General features: G+C 38.7%; 1 protein-coding gene across 1 annotated transcript in view; it reads left to right on the top strand.

The window, feature by feature from the left end:
* The window catches only part of pdxdc1 (pyridoxal-dependent decarboxylase domain containing 1), a 28,711-nt gene extending 6,556 nt beyond the window's left edge, over nucleotides 1–22,155 (top strand). The window contains exons 2-23 of the mRNA XM_008415030.2: nucleotides 1,452–1,548; nucleotides 1,626–1,694; nucleotides 2,704–2,796; nucleotides 2,865–3,011; nucleotides 4,189–4,378; nucleotides 6,081–6,149; nucleotides 6,234–6,312; nucleotides 6,450–6,534; nucleotides 6,902–6,950; nucleotides 7,596–7,697; nucleotides 7,778–7,903; nucleotides 8,370–8,420; nucleotides 13,004–13,064; nucleotides 14,440–14,510; nucleotides 15,143–15,248; nucleotides 15,361–15,535; nucleotides 16,729–16,847; nucleotides 16,933–17,054; nucleotides 18,893–18,985; nucleotides 19,100–19,196; nucleotides 20,466–20,564; nucleotides 21,553–22,155. Coding sequence (XP_008413252.1) covers nucleotides 1,475–1,548; nucleotides 1,626–1,694; nucleotides 2,704–2,796; nucleotides 2,865–3,011; nucleotides 4,189–4,378; nucleotides 6,081–6,149; nucleotides 6,234–6,312; nucleotides 6,450–6,534; nucleotides 6,902–6,950; nucleotides 7,596–7,697; nucleotides 7,778–7,903; nucleotides 8,370–8,420; nucleotides 13,004–13,064; nucleotides 14,440–14,510; nucleotides 15,143–15,248; nucleotides 15,361–15,535; nucleotides 16,729–16,847; nucleotides 16,933–17,054; nucleotides 18,893–18,985; nucleotides 19,100–19,196; nucleotides 20,466–20,564; nucleotides 21,553–21,818 — 2,343 coding nt within the window. The 5' untranslated portion in view covers nucleotides 1,452–1,474 and the 3' untranslated portion in view covers nucleotides 21,819–22,155. The remainder of the gene's footprint in view (nucleotides 1–1,451; nucleotides 1,549–1,625; nucleotides 1,695–2,703; nucleotides 2,797–2,864; nucleotides 3,012–4,188; nucleotides 4,379–6,080; nucleotides 6,150–6,233; nucleotides 6,313–6,449; nucleotides 6,535–6,901; nucleotides 6,951–7,595; nucleotides 7,698–7,777; nucleotides 7,904–8,369; nucleotides 8,421–13,003; nucleotides 13,065–14,439; nucleotides 14,511–15,142; nucleotides 15,249–15,360; nucleotides 15,536–16,728; nucleotides 16,848–16,932; nucleotides 17,055–18,892; nucleotides 18,986–19,099; nucleotides 19,197–20,465; nucleotides 20,565–21,552) is intronic.
* Nucleotides 22,156–25,722: the final 3,567 nt, after the last annotated feature.

Here is a 25,722-nt window from a genome sequence, read left to right as displayed (position 1 = left end):
TTATTAATCATTATTTGTTTGTGTTTGTATAGTTATATAAATATGTATTGATATTACTAAATAAATTATGAACGGATGTGTGCTTTGTAATATGCTCATAATACATCAATATCAGAATATTCCATTCCTATTCTATTGTTATTGCCACTAAGCATATTTAAATATGCTGAACTATGTATTAAAAACATACTTAAAAATACAATTGTTTATAAATGTAGCTTTGATAGATGTTTGAATATGGTTTCCAGTAACAAAAAAGCGTGTAATGATTGATTAAATGCGCTGATACGTCATTGTGCCTGCTAAACACATAACGCTGAGTGGAACGGTCGACCTCTCCAAGATGGCCGCCCTAAATCTTGTCAGCGACAATTGGCGTGAGTGGCCATGAGGCGTCTATTCTTATATTATGTCTATGGATATAGTCATAAGGCAGCCATGCTGCTAGCGATCTTTATCGGCCAATCAGAGGAGACTTTGGTGCCTCCTCTGATTGGCTCATTATTTAGGTGTTGGAGCAACAAGCCCCACCTACTTGGGAGCAGCTACAGCTTTGTGAAAATTGTAGTTGGCGAATTTACAAAAGGTTTATGGATTCAACACGTGGGAATGACTCGCAACATTTTCTGAACTGTGCAGCGTCACACAGTTCAGAAAATGTTGTGTGTTGTGTCATTCCAATGTGTGAGAGCTCTTGTGGAGCCAGCTGCACACTGTCCGAAAAACTAAAACAAACCCTCATCGTCCTACTTCTTGTCATCTTCCTCGTTGCTTTTACCAGTAGTAGCATCTGGCTGTCGATCACATGACTCATGATGCAAAAAAGTGTTTCCATTGCAGTTTTCCAAACGACTAAATTAATAAAAAAAATAAACATCTGAGTATCATCTTTAAGTGCGACTAGCGTCCGAACCCCAGCTCATACCGAGGGTCTGAAGGAGAGTTGGCCACTGACTCAGCTTCTCTCAGCCAGAGGAGCTCCGCTGCTGAACCTCTCCGACTTCCACCTGAGGAGTGAATGATTATGGGGACAATAATACACCAGCATATCATTTACTTGCACACAGTTTGGAGCCCCGCTGCTCATCCTAAGCTCAGCTATTTTGATACAGCTGAGAAACCACCTCATCCTATTACAAAAACATAAGTTTTTCTGAAATCGGCATGTTTCTATGAAGCACATTTATTTTTGTAATTTCAATTAGTGCAATTCTCATATTGTGCAACTTTCTCTCCACTGTAGCTGCCTTTAATAGAAAAAGTTTCAGGTATAGGAGGCTACCGTTTAAAGACAATTGTTAACGGTCTGAAAGGAGTACAAGCATAAATGCATGCCACACTTTTTTGACAACGAGTGAATTTCCTGTCACTTCACAATTGTACCCTACTTTATATTGGTCTGTTGATCCATTGTGTGCTTCATGTGTGAATTCTTCTTAACTCTCCTTCAGGAAGCAAAATCTCTTCCTTGATCATGGTGGATGCTGCTCTGGCTCAGGTGGGAAAGAACCTGAGTGAAGCCATGAGGATCCTTGGAGATGGACAGATGTAGGGTTCAACATCATCTTTATACAATAAGGAAGAAGGGGGTGAGAAATTCATGGAGCTGTGTGGTGTGTGTTTAGGGAGCCAGAAGCAGGAACGGAAAGCCGACGTTTCAGTAGAACCAGTATCCCCGGACCTCTACAGGGAGAGTAAGACACTTACACACACGTTACATTTTTCTGTTTTCACATGCACTTTGCATTGACTTCCATTCATTTTTCATTGATTTCAGTTGCTTGACCCTAAAACCTAACCATTACCAGTTGAGACCCAGCCCTAACCCTAACCAAAATTCAATTCACACCTTAGTCCTAAATCTAACCCCTGACCCAAAAGAAGCCTTTTCCCTTGTGGAGACCAGGCTTTGGTTCCCACAAGGAGCAGTGACACACACGCACACACACACAGCTAGCCCAGGTCAGGTTTTATTCCAGCTCAGTCCTTGTGTGTGTTTCATTCTGCAGGGTATATTGCAGACATCTTTCTACTCTCCCGGATGCTGTTTTAAAAACCTGTTTGTATTGTTGTGTTTAAAGAAGGCTGTGTGTTAGAAGAATGATTTTTTATCAAGACAATGTTCAACAGAAATATAATCTTTAACATGTTAGTGACATATTAACAGTTTCTCAGGATGCAAAACATGATAAAAATCCCCACAATTAAAATCCACTGAACCACAGTATGCTTTAATTATCACTAGAGTACAACTCGGCATCGGAATGTTTTATAATGGAAAAGCATGGTGGTATTGGATGTGTCTAAACAAGAACAAATTTCAGATTTAACAGAAATGTCTTAAATAAATGGTAAATGGCTTGTACTTACATAGCGCTTTATCAATTCCAGCCCACAAAGCGCTCCACACTACATTCAGTCATTTACACACATGGTGGCACACTGGTGGTGGTGAGCTGCTGGATTGTAGCCACAGCTGCCCCGGGGCAGTCTGACACCACCAGCAGCAGGCAAGGTGAAGTGTGGCCTACAATGTTCTGCATTAGTCATGTTTGATGACTGAGATAATGTCCGTTAACCCTCTAAAGTTTTACAGCACCTGAATGTTCCGCTGGTAATAAACTGGCTTCACTGTGGCTCACTGGATACAACAGTTGTCTTCTATGTACAAAGTTGCGAGTTCAAGTTCTGTTTCATGTGCAGTGGCCAGGATGTAACCACAATACTGCACCTTGTTCACCATCTCATCCATGAAGAGGAAGATGAAGAGGATGGGAGGGACAAGGCCTGCCAGCCGTAAGCATAACTGACCACTGATTGAAGCTTAGTGGTGCACAGATGGTTATGTGTGCTGTGCCCAGCAGGATCCAGAATGTGGGGGAACAGGGTCACATGGCCTTGCTGGGCCACAGTCTGGCAGCTTACATCTCCGTGTTAGACAGAGAGCGGCTCCGGAAGCTAACCACTCGGATTCTGTCTGACACCACGCTGTGGCTCTGCAGGATCTTCAGGTAAACCCTGTAGTACCCTCCGTCATTTAGGCAACAACATTCAGGTTTAAAAGGTCTTTGTCAAGTGTTAGACAGGTACAATATCAGCATCCAACTACTGATACCTTACCTTGTGAAAGTATTCATACTTCAAATACTTGTTCACATTTTCTCACATTACATTTGCAATTACATTGTATTTTATATGGTTTGCATGTAATAGTACAGAGGTCTGTCTCCATCTGCTCCAGTGATGCATGTGAATCTGTGAAGTCTCCACAATTACACTTCATAATTTTGGTCAGATATTTAAAACGGAGTATTTTTGTTGTTTTTTATTATTATTTATTTATAAACATATTAAATAGTCTGTATGATGTAAATTTTACTTTTTTGACCTTTTCATGCATGCTTGCAAAATCCTTTAATCTCCATGGCAACCATTCAGCTGTGCAAAACACCCAGGTGGACCTAGCCACGCCTTTGGGTTACAGCTGCATTTTCCAAGCTTCTGCCTCACAGAGCAGCCCTCTCCCATAACTCCCTCACTCGGCTCCTTCAGACAAGCCTTCAGCAATTAGCAAACACCTGGTGGAACTGTGGATCTGCTGAGCTCATTATAGGATTTTCTTCTCAGTGCAATGCTTTTAAAAACTTTGTTAGAGGGTTAATAGAGGAGCCGTGTTGGGATGACTTCCTGAAGACAGAGTTTCAGAAAAAACAGGAGTTTTTAAAGAGACAAAGGCCCAATTTCATAGTGTTAAATTATAAAGTTAAAATTCTTTTGAGTCATATTTACATACAAACATATAGCATTTTTCTAAAAACTGAAGGTAGCATAGTTACTTGATTGTGCTATAAAATGTCACTATATGCCTGGAAAATACATAATGTTGCTTCTTTAATAAAAGTAGGGAGTTATTCAATGTGGTTATGTGGTTAGATTCATATCTGCATAGAAAATCCAAATACAATTCTGCAAGACACCATATTCCATTTCACTAACAGTTTGTCATGTTTTTTTTGTAATTTTGAAGAATTGCTTGAAATTATAGATATTTTACTAATCCCATGCAATATCTGCAGCTTATCAAACATAGTTTACATCATAGCAATCTGGGTTCACAGATGCAGTTTATGAGCCTGGTTAATGTTTATCAGTGATCACATCTACATCCATCACCTGACTGTCCTGCAGGTATGACAATGGCTCCGCCTATTTCCATGAAGATGACAGGGATGGCCTTGTAAAGGTTTGTCGGCTTGCCATCAACGCCCGTTACGAGGAATATACAACTGAAGGCTATGCTGTCTTAAGCTCCAGACAGCCAGTTATCTACCAAAGCGCCTCCTGCAGGCCTGGCCTGGGACAACACCTATGCAACCAGGTGGGTGGAATCAATATAGAAACAAATAGAGTAGAAATAAGTGTTCTGCGAGACATTGTCCTACAGTGATGTGGTTTTAGCCAGAGTTTTTCTGTCTCCAACCACCTGCACTGCAAAGGACTAGCATAGAGCTAGCTCCTTGACCAGGAGCTGGTTGCGCTGGCACCAGTACACGAAGTGCTGAGTACACCATCTGTCCTCTGAGTCGTCCTCACCTGTGAAGAGGCCAGCTAAGGCAGAGTCATCAGAGAACTTCTGAAGTGGGGAGTTGATATAGATGTCTGGAGTGTAGAGGGAGTAGAGGAATGGTGCCAGCACAGTTCACCGTGGGACCCCATACTGCTCAGTCCTACTAATATTTGGATAAAATGTCCCTTAACAGCCCTCCATGGAAACATCAACAGGTGTTTTGTTTCCAGCCAGAGGCTTGGTGTTGTCCTGCTGGAACACAAACTATCGAAGTTTCAACCTTAGACATGGTTGAGGTGCAGTTCAGAATGCAGATTGTTTGTCTTTACTGTCCCACAATACCGATGGATGGTTTTCTAAGAAAACATCGCCTTCATTATGACGCTGTGGAAGACTTCATGAGTTTCTCTTTCTTGGAGCATTTTGCTCTGGACCCTGTGAACCTAGCCCTGCTATTTAGATACATCTCCTCCTCTCAGCTGCAGTTTTCAAACTTCCAAGCTTTCACAAGCTTTCACCTTTCCCTCACTTAACTCCTTCAGACTAGCCAGCAGCATTTAGCAAACACCTGGTGGAACTGGCCATCTACTGACCTTGTTATAGGAGCCAGTTCTCAGAGCAATGCTGGTAAAAAAAAAAAAAAAAAGTTAAAGGCTTAATCGAGGAGTGATGTGGTGATGACTTCTTGAAGACAGAGATTCAGAAAGAGCAATAGTTTTCAAAGAGTCTTTGGCCCAATTTCAAGTAGTTAAATTAAAAAGTCAAATTTCTTTCAAGTCATATTCGATAAATACACTTCTCATTTTCACTTTCACTTCTCATTTTTATGAGAAGTGAAAGTAAGATAGTGTCTTGATTATGTATAACATGGAACTATATGCCTGCAAAACACATAATGCTGTCCTTAATGCTGGATCCTGAGACTCTTGCTTCTGACTATATTTAAAATGTAACTGAAAGTGCTTTCATGTTGATCTCTAGACTTATGCTACACAGTTGTTTTTCCTCAGTTTAGACGCACACCTCCTTGAAATCGCTGCATGTTCTCAAATGAGGATTTAAAATCACTTTTCTTGGAGAGTTCCACACAGTGACCTGCTGATGCCTGTGGTTTTAAATGAGACAGAATGAGAATATATGAAGTCATATGATCCCAATCATCATGCTAATCTACAACACAACAGCTGGAATAGCAGTCATTAATTTAAAATGGCCCAGTCAAAGTCTAGACTTTAGTTGAATGAAGTGGTGGGACCTTAGGTGTGCAATAATTGTCAGCCCAGGATAAGTGAGTGTAGACAGTTTATTGCTTATTATGAGGATCTGGTGTAAATGTCAGTTCACTGTTCTATCTTGATGACTTTTCACATGACTGCACACATATGAGGCTAACTAAGCCTCTGGGAGCACCTTGACTCAAACAGTGACTGAATCATTTCCTAATGTCTAATTTTAAAGTTAAAGACTACCAGTTGCATACAAAGAAAACATGATTTTCCTTTGTCTCCATTAGCTTGGCTTGCCTCTGTCCAGCCTGTGCACAGTGCCATGTAACACCATCTTTGGATCCCAGCACCAAATGGTAGGTGGAAACAGATGGAGCAGCATCCACCTCAAATGGCTCAGTGAATATAAATGTGATAAGAAACATGCCTTTGACTTCCAGGATGTTGCCCTGTTGGACAAGTTGATCAAAGAGGACACAGATGCTGGGAAGCTTCCTTTGCTGCTGATCGCCAACGCAGGTGAAGATCAGACTGTTCCAAAATACTTATATCCATGTGTACAATACCAGGAATTCTGCAACGATTGTTTGGAATTTTTTTTTAAACTGACGATGAATTAATGATGCAGTTTTGTTTCTGCTGATTCTCCATCTCAGGAACCCCTGAAGCAGGTCATACAGACAAACTGAGTCGCCTTAGGGAGCTGTGTGACCAGCATGGTATATGGCTTCATGTGGAGGGGTAAGTCAGCGATGATGCTCAGGCCTCAAATACCTCATCACCATTTAGGAATTATCTAAAATGAATGAAAGGTCATTTATTTCAAACAAGAAAACAGAAAATGAAATAAAAAAATAAAAATTAGCAAAGGAAAAAAACTGAAAAAACAAGATGTACAGATCTTTTAATTTTTGTCACTAAATGTACCGTATTTTCCGCACTATAAGACGCACCTAAAAACCAGAACGCTGGTTTGTTAATAATGTTTGACTGACCTATCTACCTACCGACCTGAACAACAGCAATTACACATGTTAATTATCTTAAGTCATTTGATTGCACAACTCTGTTTTCCCAAACAAACTTAATGTGTTTTTTTTCCCTTTAGGGTCAACCTTGCCACCCTGGCTCTGGCCCAGGTCACCTCTGCTGTCATGGTAATCTCATTTAAATAACACCCACTTCTGTGTTTTCCCAGTTCATCCTTAACAAGAACCAGTCTTGAACTTGTCAAGTTCAATCATGCTTAAAATGAATTGATTTATGTTCATAGAGCATCACCAGGTGCAGCTCTAAGTTGAACTAGTTCTCCTTAAATAACTATATTTCATCTGAAAGGAGGCTTAAAATCAAAAATCAAAGCTATGATATCATTCTCAAATGAATGCATTATATGTGTCATTGCCCTTTATCTTTCTTGCTCTCTGTTTCTTTGCTCACATAAACTGTGTCTTGTAATGGCTGCAATGCCGAATGTAGCAGGGAAGACGCATCCAGACATGATTAAAGTGAATTTTTTCCTGTGCACAGTGTAAGACAGCATCTGAGGGGTTTTATACCTACCAGTTATGTAAATAATAATAATAATAATAATAATAATGCATTTTATTTGACAGCGCCTTTCAAAACACCCAAGGACACTTTACAAAATTAAAAACACAAATTAAATGGTAAAGAAATGGCTGCAAGACACTAAACCACAAAATACCTACACAGTTAAAGTGAGAAGGCTAACTTGAACATATGAGTTTTGAGTTTTGCTTTGAACAATGTTAGATTGTAATCGGTGTGTTTTTCTACAGGGAGCCACCAGAAGTGACAGCATGACGCTGACACCTGGTCGCTGGCTCGGGCTGCCTGCAGTAACTGCTGTCACCCTCTACAGACACGAAGACCCGGCCCTGGTAGGCTCACGCCTTTCTTATTCAGACTGTAGGGGGAGCCGTGGTGAAGGGGCCTGATTTGTGTGTGTCTGTGTGCTCAGTCCCTGGCAGCTGGTCTGACCTCCAGCCAGCCTGTGGAGAAGCTGCGGGCGCTGCCTCTGTGGCTCTCTCTCCAGTACCTGGGCCACAACGGCATTGTTCAGAAGATCAGACACGCCGCCGCTTTGGTGAGCATGACTTTATTGGAAACCACAGTTGGAAGAGTGATTGTTTTTGCACAGTATGTATTTGAATCATTTCTAAGATGCAAATGAAGAACAGTACAGGTTCATCTGTTCTCCTTAATGAAGGAATGATCAAGAAAGAGGAAAAAGAATGACAGGAAAAATATTTTTCCAGTTTTTTCGGTAGAAGGCTTCTTATTGGTTAATGTTTTGTTTGTATTTCCCTTTAACTCATGTAAAGCACTTTGAATTGCCTTGTTGCTGAAAATGTGCTATATAAGTAAAATTACCTTACCTTACCTTAATGAACAGGCATTCTATAAACAAAAAAACATGGAGTATGTTAGCAGGAGAATGCTACCACGCAGTCAATGGAACATATCTATGCCCTTAAGGTTTTCAGAAGTATGTTCAGAAACGAAAGTTATTAACTAAATGATGCACTTTAATTCGTTTTTCTCCCCTGCAGAGCCAGCACATTCTGCTGAAGCTGAAATCTGTGACCTGCATCAGAACTTTGGTACGTCTTCTCTAGGGCTATTTGGCTGAAAATCGATTATTGAAATAATCTTCAACTAATTTCGCAATTGATTAATCATTAACTGGAGTATACAGACTCAAAATAAGTTTTTTTTTTTGCTGTTTTATTTTTAATAGCTGTTTTTTTAATTATGTAAAGCACTTTGAAATGCCTTGCTGCTGAAATGTGCTATACAAATAAAATTTGATTGATTGATTGATAAGGACATTTTGCAGTAATTAAGCCAAAACTGTACTTTGCATTTAAGATATATAAAAAAAAAATTCTGTAAGTATTTTCTACCCAGAACTTTTCAAGTACCATAGTTTTAGCTTCACCTGGTTCAGATGATATCTATAAAAAATCCTATATTAAGAACCTTTTTCTATCCAATTATTAACTGGTTAATCCAAAAATCTGCCCTATTTTAGGATAAATGAACCCAAGGGAGTGCGGAATTTTAATAACTGCTGTGCACTGACTGAAATATGTGACATGCAGAAGGATCACGCTCATGAACACGATGGGCTAGATAAAAACAGGCCCATGTGGAATAGTGGTCCAGTCAAAGTAAAGACTTAAATATAAGTACTTACTTGTATTTAAGTAAAGACTTGCTTAACCCTACAAACCTAGGTACCCACAGGTTACCTAGGTTTGTAGTTTGTAGTTTGAAGATGATAAAAAAAATCTGAAAATGTGTTGCTGCACAAATAAAGAAACATAAAATCTGTAAAACCTGTAATCTGTAATATGACACCTTAACTTTAACAACATGGTCCAGTCTGTGTTTGCTCACATGCTCATTAATGACATAAAACATAAACGATTGCTTTACATTCATTCTAGGATTTAGCTGCATTTATTGTTATATTCTGTTTGTCGCCGTTGTTTACAGGAACATAAAGGATCAGAGTTTCTCCACATATTAATAAGCAGTATATTGCAACATGTTCAAAAACAAAATCCACTTGTGTTTGTAGGATGGGCTTGAGAAACAGATCTCTCTCGTTGAGGCTCTAAAAATGGTAATTTGTTAGATTTTACGGATTCTAAATCAGTCTTTGGGTTCAGAGCTGACTTTAAATCTTGTTCACTAGCATGAAAAAAAGCAACTATTCAGTCCTTCCAGGGTGTTGGGATGTTTTTGGTGATTGTTGTGGTCTGAATTGTAGATTTTGTGACACCTTTATCATAAAATTGTGGCCAAAGTTGCATTTAAAAAAAATTAATAAAGTTTAAATAGCTGCACATAAAGGTTATGTGCAGCTTAACCTGAGTTTTTAACATAGTTAATATTTAAAGTGCAAATAACATTTTCAAGTACCTTCTTGAAAAGGTACTTGAGGTATTGAGGTGCTAATAAGTAGCACCTCAATAAAAATCAATTCCTGACCTGAGGAGATTTTAAAGTGCAAAACAGAACTTCATATTGGTCATTCAAGTTAACATGAAGTGTTTACACTGTAGAAGCAAATCCTACAGAACATCTCAAAATGGATTTTGCTACAAAAAATACGGCAAACGTTACAGCTTATTCATGTTACACATAATTTCATTTTGCGAGTTAGTCTTTCAAGAGACGTCGTGAAACAGGAAGTTAAATTACAAAGGAGCTGAGAGGATTGGTCAAAATGTATTTGCAGCGGTTGGTAAGAAACCAACAGAAAAGCAGGAAATACAGACAACGTTAGACAATGAAATCTGACCAGTCAGATTTCATTAGAAATCTGACAGATTTCTAATGACTTGTGAAAATTGCGAATAATAAGTGAATTTGCACTAAGTTGCGATCACAACTTCCAGGAGGGACTGACTAGCTTACCACACACTGAGACGTGATGAAGCCAAGACACGGTGAACACAGTGTAGGGGAACCCAGTCCTGACCCAGAGCTTGGAGCTCAGCAGTTACAACAGGCAGCAGGTCAAGGAGTCTGTAGTTTAACTGTCTCAGTCAGATGTGTGTGAGAGGCTTCCTGTGTATTGTAGTCGGTATGGGCTACCTTGGTTCCAGGGCCTGGTGTCGCAGATCCCACCCATCTCCGGGGCTTCTCTGCGGGACATTCTGGGCTCTCTCATACTCTCTATTGTAGGTGGGACCAAGCCTCTGCCTCTTACCCCCACCTCCCTTCATCCTGTTTCATTCTATCAGTTCTGGTCCATTTTCTCTCATCTTCATCAGCTCAATGAAATGCTCTCTCCATTTGCTGGCGGATTCTTCATTTCTTCCTGATTTCTTACGGCGTGGTTTCACCCAGGCATGTGTTTGAGAGACTAAAAGGTTGCTCCTCATAACTACAGTCTCTTGTTGTCTGGAAGAAAAACAGGGTCATGAAGAACTGTTCACTGTGAAATGTGGTGTGGCAATCTGATACTGCCTACTGTAGAGCAAATTGTATTACAAATTGATCTTTTATACAGAGCTTTAGTTATATTGAGAATATTTTTTTAAATCAGCTAATTATTTTTTAAACAAATGCGTTTACCTCAGACATGCACTGTGAATGCTGTCATCAGGAGCAGATGACTGAACCATGATGCTCAGTTTGAAATAGTTCCCCTTTGAGTTTAGAAATGTTTTTATGGCAAAATTAGATTTTTCCACAAATACACAAACAGCAGGCTTATCTGAAATCTGCTAATTTTAATCTATAGATTAAGATGAGCTAAGCAAGACCAACTCTTGCTTAACTTATCATTTGACTCATTGATAATATGAATTGCCTTTGCTTTGGTTTTCCACTGCAGTGGTTTAGAATAAAAATTACTTGCAGTTAATATCAGCTCAGATATTTACTAGATTTATTTCTGAATTCTCACCACATCTCTGTTGATTCCAGTTTTAACTGCACACAGCTGTCAGCAAATGTTGGGAAAAACCTTCAAAATGTCTGGATGACTCTCACCATGGTGCCTAATGACCTGGTTCATAAGTTCATAAGCTTCCCAGAAACATCAGTGTAGTATTTGAAGCACCCATTGCCATATGGTAACTAGTTTTTACCCTGAATATTTTTTCACTTCAGGATGAAAATTTAATTATATAGTAACAGAGAAACAGAGTGTGGATGATCAGGTTGTGAAGAGATGTTGAGGAACCTACCATGGGACCGGCAGGATTGCCATTAAATGTGTCCAAGTATGAAAGGATGTAGTTGTGATGTATGTGTTGTCCATCAAGAGAGTTTTCAGATCCTGCATTTGAAACTAGTGCTGAAGCAATTAATCAGATTAGTCATAATGAATCGATTACTGAAATAATGGTCAACTAATTCATGATTAGTTGACAATTATTTTAACTGGTATTTGCTGAAAGAACAACCCACAGAGCAATAATTAAGCCAGAACTGACAAAAATAATATACATTTTGCATTTAAGACATAAAAAAAGAGCTTTTTCTGTAAACACGTTCTTCCAGAAACTCACCAGTTTTAGCTTCACCTGGTTCAAATTCTGTGACCAAAACTCTTCTATTGAACACATTCATCAGTCCAGTCCTGCAGTGTTGATGTAAGTCCAGCAGGGAGGCCTGAGCTCTTCACATGTTAGAAGGACTTTTAGCTGCATCCTAGATGCATCCTTTACTACAAATGATCAAGTGTTCACTAAAGGAATTCTGTTTTTGCATATAAGGTAATAAATGTTTCTTTTTCTATTTTAAAAATTATTTGAATAATTTGTTTGCATTTTTATTTTTGCATTTCTAATATTGGGTAAATATTAGAAATGCAAATATTTCTAATATTTGCATATTAGAAATATGCAAACCACTTAAGTGGTTTCATTTAACCACTTCAGTGGTTAAATGAAAAATTTGTTGAATGTACCGATTTTTTCTTCAATTTTCAAAATAATCAATTGCTAAAATAATCATTAGCTGCTGCCCTAGTTGAAATGGATATTAAAAACATTTATGATTTATTTCTAAAGCACTTTTAAAAACAACTAAAACTGAACAAGTCTGCAGTTAATGAATATACTAAAAATCTAACAAAGTACAGAAAATAACAGATAAAAAGCATAACATACAAATAAAAATATTTTGTGAGAGTTACACTTAACCAGATCAGAAGAATAAAACCTTTAAAAAGATGAAAAGCCCTCTGGAGTTGAGGAGCAGCCGCCTCAGATGCTCGTCTTCAGCCTTGTTCAGGGACTTTGAGCTGAAATTCAGCGATCCTGAGAGGCATGGGATGCCAGACTACGAAAACATTTCAAACTAAAGTCATGGAGAGCTTAGTTAGCTTATTAGTTAGTGATCAGTTGCTTTGATCACTCAACAGAGTTTGAGGAGCTAATCCATCTGTGCAGCTGTTATTTCAGAATTGTACGTTTGACTTTAGCTTGATGCGCTCCATTTCACTCTGAGCCAAAGGCTCCATCCACCACCACCATACAGAGCAGTGGGATATTTCAAACACTATATGGGACATTTACTTACAACTGTCATGCAGTCCGTGTTTACTCAAGCTGCAGCACATCGCCCCTTTTCAACTAACATGTCTTGCATGATAACGAAAAGGTTGTGTGGTGTTACATCTGTCTCCAGCGCCTGATCCATATTCTTGTGTGTTCAACAGGTGGAAGATGAACAAAACTCTCCTGTCGTGCTGTTTAAGTTTTCCCAGGAGTCGAATGCTGGTAAAGTTGTCGCATTTTGCATAACATGTCACTTCAGCTGACGGTAGTCAGAGGGCCCAGTGGTGCCGCTGCATGGCAGACTGCCCCAGGGTAGCTGTGGCTACAATKTAGCCACAGCTGATTTGATTTGATTTGATAGCTTGCCGCCATCAAATCAAATCAACTTTACTTACATAGCACATTGTAGGCAGTTCCACGTCCTTTACATCATGACAACAACATACAGTCACCAACTGTGAAAACAAGCAATAAACATTACATTTTGTCAAATGCCATCATCACAATCATCAATACACAACTCAATATCTCAAATATGTTGATGAATGTTTCATTTACTTCTAATCAAAATCAGCTCTAAACAGGTGAGTTTTTATTCTAGATTTCAAGGAACTCAGTGTTTCAGCTGTTTTACAGTTTTCTGGAAGTTTGTTCCATATTTGTGGTGCATAGAAGCTGAATGCTGCTTCTCCATGTTTGGTTCCTTTTCTGGGGATGCAGAACCAGAAGATCTGAGAGGTTTCGTATATCTGTAATGTATTTTGGTGCCATAAGCCCTGAGTGAATGTAGTGTGATGTAATGCACTTTGAGATATTGATAAAGTGCTCTACAAGTATACACCCTTTACACCTAGCAAGAAAGAGCTTCTGAAATGGTGTGGCACCATGCCTGGGTGTTGGGAACGTTCAGTGGGCGCCTTTCATAAAACGATGCATCAATGCTGGACTACACCTTTTCCTCAAAAGCCAATATGAAGTAGCTGCCAAATATACCTTTTTGGTTGAAAAATCATTGCCTTATCAATAACAACCTTTAAAAATGTAGAGTTCACCACTACCAAACACCCATAGGACATGTTGCGAGAGTCCAGGTTCTCGCGGTCAAACATCTTCCACTAACACAATGACCTGGTTGATGGTGTCCGGGAGACACCATCAACCATCTCCACTGAGATCTACTTTCAGCTTCTCCTCAGCTTTGAGTTTATCACCATCCATCCATTCACTACAACAACAGGAACACACTTTCCTTTTCAACTCACAAGAAAGACAGAATCATCTAGAGGTCGTTGACTGTTCAGAGCAGACAAACTGGCAGCAATATCCTGCAATGAACTTTTCAGAGTTTTGGCAAGTCAAGGGAAACTGGAAGCAATTCAGAGATGGTCCCAAAAACAAGCGTCTTACCGACTGATGGAAATATGAGAAATCAGTTTTTACATTTGTTTGAACATGTTTTCATAAGCTAACCACCAGATGGTGCTGTTTAGTAATGAATCAATTCAAGTTCTAAATGTTTGAATGGTGACTAGACCCAGTTTGATGAAAGCATCGTAATAATTTAATGTCCTTTGTTTTCTCATCTGTTGTGTGTAAGGAGGCAGTGGGGGGTCTGTGGACGGTTTGTGTGCTGGAGAGAAGGAGGCGCTGGATACAATCAACAGATGGGTGAGTTTTTCCTTATAGTTTTAGAAATGGCAGGGTTAAAGGTCATGGTATGAGAAAGAAAAAAATGTAAAACTTTGTGTGTCCTGCATTAAGGATAGACAAGAAATCAGTAGCAATATATATCATGATAGACTCAATATCAGTAGATAATGCATCTGATAGAATATTTAATAATTTCACTGAACTCTGATCCAGACCTGCACAGCATTCTGGGAAATATAGGCAGAGGAAAGGCATTGTGACGAGTTGAACAAGATTGGTGACATCAACTAGCTCACTCACTTTTTGGTCACCTAGCAGCTCACTTGGTAACCTAGCAACAACCTGTTGAGTAACTTGCTCTGTAGCAGTTTAAGGTTTTGTCACCATGACTCATAACTGCTTAAAAATGAAAAACTGCAGTGTATAGTTAAGGTCATATTTCAGATATTAAAAAACGGTCAGTAATTATCTATATCATCTGATATGAAACGTTTACATCATCCAGTCAAAACTGCTCATTTTAGGGCATCATGTAAAGAATAAAGACTTTTCTGAGCATCTTACCACCACATATTTTACCACACATCTACAGTATGAATATTTTTAGTGACCCAACCAGCACAGAATATTCTGTACTGGTCTGAATGCAGATGGGTGAGCAGCTTGCTCAGCTGGTTCCCACTAGTGGAGTGGATGTGGTGGAGCTGGAAGATGAAGGGACCTGTGTGCGTTTCAGCCCCCTCCTCACAGCTGCAGGTAACATGAATACCTGCGCATCGCTGAAATGACATTGCTTTTAGGCGTCCACTCCAAGTGCTAGAAGAGTGCAGAAATGTTAGCTGAACACTTTTCTGGCTTTTCCCACCAGTGCTGGGAACCCAGCAGGAAGATGTTGATGAAGTGGTGCAGAAACTCCTGGAGCTGGTGCCGATGATGTCAGCCACAATGAACTTAAGACAGGACTTCAGGGAGGAGACCCACCGCCACGCACTGTCACTCACATACATAGAGGAGCTGAGCTGGCCTGGTCTGGGAGCAGTCCGGTGAGCTGTCTGGGCTGATGGGTTTCCCATGAAAGATGTGTTTGATCAACAGGGTCTTTACAAAAGCCACATGAAATATTAATCTATCCATTTTATTATTTACTTATTTGTTAGTTACATATTTAGATTAATTCAAATTAATAATTTATTTTAATTAATTGTTAATTTTTTTATTTCATAAAATGACTATCAAACTGAGAAAATAATATGGAGTTTGTTTAAGGGGCTGACCAGTGACTGACCAGTTGTTCAGGCATTCCTCTCATGTTTTCTTCACTTTGGTTAAAGACGCTACCTCAGACTAGCTGCTGTCTTAGCAACCTAAGACAGCACCTATTTTAATTGGTTGCAATTGAAATAGCAACCTATTTAAATTGTCTTTTGTCAAGTTTTAAAAAGTTAACTGGACTCTATCAGGTTCTTAAGTTATTTGCATCTAATCACAAGCGTACAAAAACATTATTGTGAAACAATTCCACAATGTTAATTTTTTTCCTCAAAGCTTTTCTTTTCTGACTTCCTCTGTGCTTCATGAAAAATAAGTATTAACATGATGAAGAGAAAACATGAGGAGCGACCTTAATAAAAGAAAAAAACATGTAACACAACTGTTGGTTTTCCCAGGAGTGAACCTTCCAGCAAGTTCGTCTAGGTCAAAGTGTTCCATATTCAGAAAAATGACAAAAACCCAAAACCCAAAGAGGTCGAAACGCTGAAAGCTTTAGTTAGCATGTTCAGTGTTAAAATCATAGAAAAACCACTGGATGAGTATGGCTAATTTACATGAGGGCAGAACAAAGACTGAAAAAATATGGCAGCAGAGCAAAGACTAGATTTGTAAAGTTGCATCTAAATGAAATACAAGAGCTGTGGAATCTGCTGAGTGGTATATTTGCTGTTAGATGTAAATAATTTTAGAAGATGATAAACACTGCATTTTATTATTGTGATATTGATGAGTGAAATTCCTTTTAACAAAACCTTTTTATTGGTAGTCTGATCAGTCTGCATGTAAATAAAGAGGCTCTAGAAACCCAGACCATCTGCAGAATGATGCTGTGTAATAAAAGTGGCTTGTTCTTCATTTACTGCTGTCCATTCGGTCAGACAGGCTCAGTGAAAACAAACAGGTGTGGAGGTGAAAAAGCAAGTTTGGGCATTTTGCACCTTTCTGAGCTTGTGTTGATGTCCAGGTATGAATCCCAGGCTGAAGGAGCAGATGAGAGCAGGAGGAAACAGGAGCAGAAGAAAATCAACGATGCACTGCTGACAAAACTACAAGAGCTTGACACAGACATCTTTTTCTCCACTGGTAGGTTCCTCACCATCTGTGCCCCAATCTGGTGCATTGTGTTTTATGTTCAATCTTTTTCCTTTCTCCTTTAATCCTATATCAGGCCCTGAGTTTGTGACGGAAGAGAACTGCATCTTTGTGGGCATGGTGACAGATGATGTTGATGTGTCAGAGCTGGTGGACACGATATCCACACTGGGAAGAGACATAGAGGAGAGTGGAAGGGTAACTGCTCTGTTTGTTCTGCAGGATGCCTTCCCACCTGGTTGTCCAGTAGACTTAGTTTAATTGGGGACCCCAGGAGGTCTATCCATAATTGGGGACCCTAGGAGGTCCCCAATTAAACTGGGGATGTAACACATAAATGCAACATGCGTTACATTTAGAGATGTGCCGATCAGGTTTTTTCCTGCCGATACCGATTCCGATCACCCATGAGGGCCGATCACGATACCGATCACATAATTATTATTTTTTTAATCATAAGCACTACCGTTACATTATGTGGAAAAAGGAACCATAAATTCACCTTAATTTAGACAGGCATTGTGCAAATTGTACAGCTATCTGTAATACTATCTTTAACAGACTGATAACATATGAAGGCTCTGAAGAGGCTAAATAATGCAGAGAGCCAAAATAAAACCTCTCAACATTGCCAAAGAAATTCAAGTATAAAACTTAACATTCAAAGGCAAATAAAGGTTCCATTACAATAAACAATCCAGAGTTACTGAATGAAAACTTCCTGATAGCATGGCGGCTAGCTGATTACTGCTAGTTCTGATTGGCTGTTTCTGACTGAGCGAAGTAATTATGCAGAGCAGGGAGGAGATCAATTATTTTTTCAGAGATTATTTGTCTCATGTTTAGGACAGCGAAAGTTTTAATACGTATGTAAAATGTATTTTTTAGGTTAGATGCTGCAGCTTTAAGCAGAGGTTTGGTGTGAGAGTCACTACCAGGTGGAGCAGAAGCGGCGCTCCGTCTGTGAAATATTACTACCTGTAGCGCGTAGCAGCGGTTCAAGAGCGAGAGCAGAACCAGCGTCTTACATCGCAGCTCAGAGACTTAAATAATTTTGCGGGGTATTTGTTTAGCTTTCCGACAGTCATGCTAATCCAGGTGAGTGTTTGTAGCTGCGCGCTGTTTTACCTGCTATCTGATCCTCCATATAATATAATATAATATGGCATCAAAACAATGCCATACTTAACGGAGTTTGGCTACATCAAGGCTCACTGCAGTAAAGAAAAAACAACACAAAAACTAGAGAAGTGCTGATCCATGTTTTTCACTTCTGATACAGTAATAAATATATCTGAGATATCAGTTATCTCTGATATAACTGATATCTGAGATATCAGTTATATCTGATATCTCATATATCAGATATAACTGATATATGAGATATCAGTTATATCTGATATCTCATATATCAGATATAACTGATATCTGAGATATCAGTTATATCTGATATCTCATATATCAGATATAACTGATATATCTGATGGGAACTGATATATATGGGGATGTTACATATCTCAGATATCAGATATAACTGAACCTCTGTCCGATACCAAACCTTGGCCAGAGGTTTGGTATCGGACAGATAAACAGAATTGACTCGAAGCGTTTAGTTTTTTAAACACTTAAAACGGATAAATGTACTGAATTACTTTTTTTTTTATCTCTCTGTACCAGTTCAGCTCACTCAAACACTCCAGTAGCTTCAGAGCCTTGGTCAAACATGTAAAAACAACAACTTTCTTTTGTTCAGTCAGTGCAATTAGAAGTAGAGCAGCCAATGGAAAATAAATAATAAAGAAACTGAAGCTGACAAATAGAACAGGTTGACTACGCTGGTCAAACATGTAAAATAAACTGCAGCAAAACGTCTTTCAGATGGTCCAGAAAGTGCAATTAATAATTCTAAATATAATGTAAAATAAATAATAAGGCATGACATCACTCAGAGCACAAAGCGTAGAATTGGACTGAATTTAGTGACTCTTGTTATGTTTTCTACAGCACTTCAACAGTTGTGATTCTGTCCTCTGCAGTTACTGGAGAACATGACAGAGCGTGTGAGGAAGGGCATCCTGGAGGCAGAGCTGCAGCTGCAAAAGGCCAACGAGGAGAAACTCCTGGAGGAGGTGTGTGTGCTTGTGTTAACGGAACAGATGTGCTCAATGAATCTGCTACGGCTCGCCACATGTCCTTTTCCTTTGTTGCGTTGTCACCACTAAATCTGAATCTGTATGTTCTAGGGGATGCTGAGACAGCTTCCTGTGTTCGGCTCTGTGCTGAATTGGTTCTCTCCCGTTGAAAGCTCCGTAAAGGGAAGGACTTTTAACCTGGCAGCAGGTACTTTACTGACTGCAGACATGTTCTGGAGCAGGAGTGCTCAATACGTCGATGGTGATTGTAGTGTGGGTAAATTGCATGACATAAAATAAATAGACGTCGGCCTGTCATTCATCCCATTAGTTGATTGATATACAGGGCCACATTACCAGTTGGTGGCCATAGTGTTTCCTTTACTTGTTTGAAAACTGACATTATAACAAAGAAGAAGCTAGTTTTGAAGCTAGTGCAGCAGAACTAGCTGCACTTAGTTATAACTAACTATAGTTAGTGTGTTACCTCCAATTTTTAGCCCTCAGTTTTTTTTCTTAAACTTAAAGAAATGGTCAATAATAAGTGAGGGAACTGGACAGAGTACGAAGACAAAAACGTATCACTTTCATACAGAATTAAACATACAAAGAATGCTCAATGTATTTATAAATAAATGGAGTAACTGCCCTAGTCGATTGTGTCGATTGTGTCAGAATATTTACCATTTAGGTTTTACAAAGCGTTCACAGAGAGAGTGCCACACCCTCCTGCAGACGGCTTCCTCTGACCACGACAACGTCACATTTTCTATTCAGAAGTTTTTAGCCATTTGACAATCTTCATAGTGCAGAATAGTGAAAAAGTGACATAATTCCTCACCATTTGGTATGAATATGCTGGATAAGCATTCCCTGCAGATATAAAAAACAGATAGTGGAAACAAAGCATTTCTGTCTGAGTGTCTTTCTTCATAAAAATACAGCCACAAACTTCACACTCCTCGCAAAGCTCTGTACCGAAGGAGTACGTTGCTCCATTTGTAGAGTTTTTGAAGTGCACAATCTTCATTTGGCAAACCTTGAACACAGTGAAGCTCATGTAAAGCTTGGTTTTCCATGGATTACAGTAAAAAACAAAATGAGTCCAAATATTTGCCTTCAGTGAAGACAGGGTCAGTTGAATCTCTTTCATTTTTGTACTTTCCTCTTTATTGTGGTGCTTTCAGCACATGCATACATTCCAGTATCGTTGGCGTGGCAACGTCAGACCCGGAACCTTCCATGCAGTTACAAAATGGTGGCTGACAGACATTTACCCATAAATAAAACAAGCTGACTCGTTTAATTTATGGGTAGATGGAAAAATGTCTATTTTTTTTTTTAAGAAGACTACCATGTGGATGTAGCAAAAGTATGTTATTGTGGTAGTCTTCAATAAAGTAGAGCCTTACTGTAAAGGTTTTTTATGTGATTGTTTGGACAGCAGACATGTTGATTTAACCTCTTTGGTCCTCAGGTTCTCTGGATTCCACAGACGTGACTTAYTCCACCAAAGTCCAGGCAGGCAGGATGTCCCTCCAAGACATCCCCACCCTTTCAGCTAAGAGACTGTCAGGTAGGCCAGTTTCTGTTATGTACTGCTTTTATGAAACAACAGAATTTTTTTTTGTTTTTTGGAATAGTAAATTAATGTTCATATCTCTGCTTCAAGACACTTATAGAAAGACTTTTTCTAAAAGATGAAGAACCATCTTCCTAAAACTCTATTGGTCAAACAAGGACAGCTTTTCATACAGTTTTACATGTGACTAGTCGCATACACAATGTCTTCTGTTCTACTACAAACAGTACAACAGTCTTACAAAGAAGAGGACAAGAACAGGAGCAAATGTATGTCTAATGTCTTGCAATTTAAAACATTTGCATATTTTCTTGCGTTATAATTACAAACTTAAGTTTGTTTTATTGAGATTTTATGTGACTGACCAACACAAAGACGGTAAATAAAGCTGATGTTGTCCCAGAACCAGTAAAAAAAATCCATCTGTTTTTAAGTTCATCTGAAGAGAAGCGCAGCTGTTGTGTGAAGAGAACAGAGAACAAACAGCATCACAGAAAATTTTGTCACCAAGACTGTGAACACAAACAAATACAAGTTCCACTTTGCTTCAATGAAGACATTTAAGTCCTAATAGAGCAGGTGAGGGGGGGACAGGTTTTTCAAAGCTTTGGTTCATCTGATCTTTGCAGTGTGAAAGAGAACCAGCTGAAAATGGAACAAATGTTGTAGCTTTGGTCTGGCAGACCATCAGGTGTGAAATCACCCTAAGCTCATTAGGAGAATTGATGAGATCCAGTGTCATTCCCTGCTGTCCCTCTTTGTGTTGTCAGCTGGTTTTCATTGTGTGCTTCACAGATAATAAAAGCCAGTCATTGTTCATGACTTTCATGTGTACAGTGAATAATGACCTGGAAAATGACCACAGAAATCTATAATTGGCTTCAAGTGCCAAGTTTAAGGATTCCATGTTTCTAGAAAACGTTTTGTTTAGAGGAAACTTCCTGTTCATTCTGACGACATCAACACATGATTCCTGTCACAGGTCAGAGGTTATTTCGGCGCCCAGGTGCAGGTTCTGACTCGATGAGCGAGACCAGCTCCATCGGACCAGTTGACGAGTCATCTAGAGTGGAGAACTTCACCATGAGCCCCAACATTCACCCTTCCATGTCCATGTCTCCACCCGAGACAGCGGAGCATGCCGAGGCCTACGTCAGACCAGCAGGTCTCCTTGGGAACCCAGAGCAGGTAGAGGCTGAGGAGGAGAGGCAGCCTGAAGGCCAAGAGGAGGATCTGAGTGGGAGATAGATCCACTGCATGTCCAGGTGTCCGCCATCCATCCTGCACATGCAGCCAGTCTAACATGGGCTAAACCAAGACACTTGGAGTCCAACCTCTGCAGAAGGCCACCTGAGCAGTTTGTATCTCTCATTTCAATGTTTCAGGATGCCAAAACAACCCAACCAGTCCCTCCGTGTGACTCACTGTGAACTCGGATCAGTGCATTTCTACCAGTCTTCCTCTCTTCTGCCTTCACCTCTCTGTTGGTAACATCACTTAGTGGCTTTCAGGTTGGAGATGTAGGCTCATCACACCTGGAACTGTTTTGAAGACTTTCCAATAAACACCCCAGTTGACATGTTTAGATTGGGCCATTTTCATCTCTGATACATCTACATAAATATTTGCATTTATGAACAGAAGGATAGAATGATTTATTTCACATAAAATTATGATGTCCTTGTAAAACCTGGACCACCAGATCAGACCAACAAAATCACTGAGGAAAGGTCATTTTCACGTTTACATCCACTCCTCATGGGTTATTATTGTTCATTCATTCATTTGAGTCCTCTTTTTTCCAGGGTTGTGTGATTATGCAACAAACAACTTCAGCTTGGAATTTATTGCAGACGTTCTCCAATCCGCACAGGCTCTAGGATGTAGACACTAGTTCAGAAATGGTTCTAAACGACTAGTGTTAACCTGTAATCCTCTGTAGATCAGTTTGTCCAGTGAGTGCTGAGGAAAAAAAGTATTTTTGTCATACTTGTAAAAAGTAAATATAGGTTATTAAGCTTTGGCTTCGTCTAGATCAGAGGTTTTCTTGAACTTTCACCACCATAAGGTTGAGGTGAATTTGTCTGCATCCCCACTAACACCCAGTGTGGATCAGAGAAAATCTACAATAAATCCATAACTTTTCCGTCCAATTCCTGTTTTTAAAAATGTTGACAGTTAATTTTATCAAAATTCTGCCTTGGAAAAAAACTAAAAATTAATTATTAAAAGTCCCAAATTCAGATCAAACCTATGCCCACAAAGATTAGATCTAAACTTGTGACCACTACTCTAGTCATTTATAAAGTCATTATACATGACAAATAATAGGCTCATGCAAAATGAATGATGGAATGCAGCATTACATGTAATGTTTTTAAAAAGTTCAGTGATATTTCTATAGTACCCTCTGAACTATAATAATTAACATGCATATTTGCAATTAAAAAATGGTAGTAGAAAATAATACATTTTATTTGGTAAGAAAAGGTGGAACCTAAAGAACAAGCTTGAGTTTTGACAGAATTCTAATGTTAGAATATTTTCATGAACAGGAACATAGATCAGACACTCCACATTTCTACTGTTACTGTCGGCCATTATCCCCATGACAGCTGAAAAACTTCAAAACAGACATTTTGTGATACAAAATGTTCAAATTTACCATGTTTATTCAGTGTAGAAGTGCATTCATGTGAATATTTATGTCGTCACAACTACTGATATCAGAAATGAGCTGTTGAAGTTGCACATATTTAATGTAAAAATAACATTTAACACCAAAACGGCTTAGAAAAATCTAATCGAATTCTCTTTACAGCTGCAGAAGTGGCTAGATTCAAAGAACCTGACTTTTCCTTAGTTTTTATTTGTTTTGTTTTTGTTTTTTATTAATCTCACCATGGAGCATTATTATTTTTTTTACTACTCTGAGGGATATTTTTCTTTGGCAAAATATTTTATATAAGTAGTGTGTGAATAATCAGATATATGGAATGGTTTGGGTGTTTGTGCTATATTGATTTTTGTTTTTTTGGTCTTGGTCATATTTTTGAACAGTTTTAGTTGATTCTGCTAAACGTTTGAAGTCTTTTGTTTGCTCCTCAAGGCTGCTTTATTGCAAGCATATGCACTTTAATGAGGATTCTGACAAACTAATCTGTTTTCCATGACACACGTTCAGTACCATGCAGAAATATTCATACCCTTTGGACGACATGACCTTTTTGAAACATTACAATCTCAGCTTTAAATGTCTTTTATGGGAATTTTATGTGGTAGACCAACAAATAGTTAATTATATGGAAAAAGAAGCAAAATAATGCATTTGTTTTATAAAAAAAACCCCTCTACAATTCTCTGTGTTGGTCTCTTACAGAAAATCCCTATAAAAGACATAAATGTTAATAATCTCACCATGGTAAAGATTCGGGGTGTGAATAGTTTTGGACAGGACTGTACGCTGGTCATCCCACCCCTCACCATGGACTTCTGGAGATCTAGCTCTGCTGGTAGAACAGGGATGGATGTGCTGTTGGAGTGGGGCTGCTGCACTGGCATTAAGTGTCTAATTTCAGAAGAAAAAAAAATTCCAAGTTTCTTCCTGAATGTGTTCTCTCTTCCTCTGATGCAAACTTTTGTTTCAGTTAAGGTATCTTAAAAGTGATAGGTTGGTTGTTTTGAGGTGGGAATATATGACCTATTTTCAAGCAGTCATTATCTTACTGGCAACAAGCATTGTTCAGCTAGTGTGAAAAGGACTTACTGTGATCAAATGCAGCTTAACAAAATTACATTAACATCTACTTATTGATTATTATTATTTTCCATGCCAGATGAAAACTTGACTAGGATTGAATGTTGGCTGTTACAATGTTGATTTAAAGGCCCAGTTTGGGTTTTCTGGGATTGAGAGGCTGTGTGCCTCTTGTTGAGTCAGTCCAACAGCAGGACTTGGACTAAAACAGGAGGTCCTGACATCTTGAAGCAACCTTGAATGATTGCTGATTATTTTGTAGTTTTTGGTTATTTTGTGTCCAATGTTTGAAAGGAGTTAAAAAAAATCAAAAACCGATAGGGGTAAAAGGGAATATATTCATAGTTACCTATTACAGATAAGATATTGGCTGCTCATCACTTCTCCACAAAACCCTATCACAAGAAATCCTATTTCTTTAAATGTGTTTGCATTGTTGTGCCTCATTGTAAACTTTGCATGAGAGGAAACTCAGAATGAAGAGTTGAAACTCTAATCTCCAAACAGTGAGGATGAAGGTTCCACCAGAGTTGCACATCTAGATAATTATTTTACTACTGGTTTGTGATTTGTTTTGTTTTTTTGTTGCTTTCTTATGGTGTAAATGAAGCAGAATTTTCTTAATGGTTCTTTCTGTCATGGGATTCTAATGCAATATAAAAATGATAAAGTTTTTAACTTGAAAATAAACTTTTGGTTCTTGTGTGGTGTTTGTCTGACATGCTTGATGGGTTTTCTTTTGACATTCATTTTTAAGTGCAGTCAAGGTAAATAAAGTATGTTCACCTGTTGGTTCTAGGGATTTAACAAATGAAGGATCTGATATTGATCACTGTAACATTGTTTCAATCCATATCAATGCCATTATACCCCTTTATTCTTCTTCTGCACCTTATTTCATATCTCCAAATAAAGCCATTCGCTGAACAGAAAAGACAATCCTAATTGCTCAATAATCTTAAATTGAGCGATTAATTTCGAGTTTAGAACTCTAAAGGTTTATTTAATTTGACTGAATTCTACTGCATTTTTTTCTGTGTATTGTGTTTTATATTTATCTAAAATAAGACAATGATCACAATGATATAGTTTTAACTGAAACGGAACAAAAGAATGAACAGCCACTGGTAGGTCGTGATTTAAATGGAATGTTTTTGTCCTCTGGTGCTGCCATCTACAGACAGGCCACGATCTCTGCCAGTTTACTGGCAGAACCTCCAATGATTCTCACCATGTCAATGAAAAGAAAAACTTTTTCTATTATTATAAGTATAAGTAGTCATATAAATAATTATAAAAGTATCAATAAATTTAATTAAAACTAATTTTTATATATTTTCCAACTCCATTGAAATGTGTCCCTAGTTTCTGTCAACACCGTCAGAAATGAAAAGA

The sequence above is a fragment of the Poecilia reticulata genome, linkage group LG8, assembly GCF_000633615.1.
Source record: "Poecilia reticulata strain Guanapo linkage group LG8, Guppy_female_1.0+MT, whole genome shotgun sequence".
In the NCBI taxonomy this organism is placed as follows: domain Eukaryota; kingdom Metazoa; phylum Chordata; class Actinopteri; order Cyprinodontiformes; family Poeciliidae; genus Poecilia; species Poecilia reticulata.
Note: the sequence above shows the minus strand (reverse complement) of the source record. Positions and strands in the feature narration are given on the sequence as shown.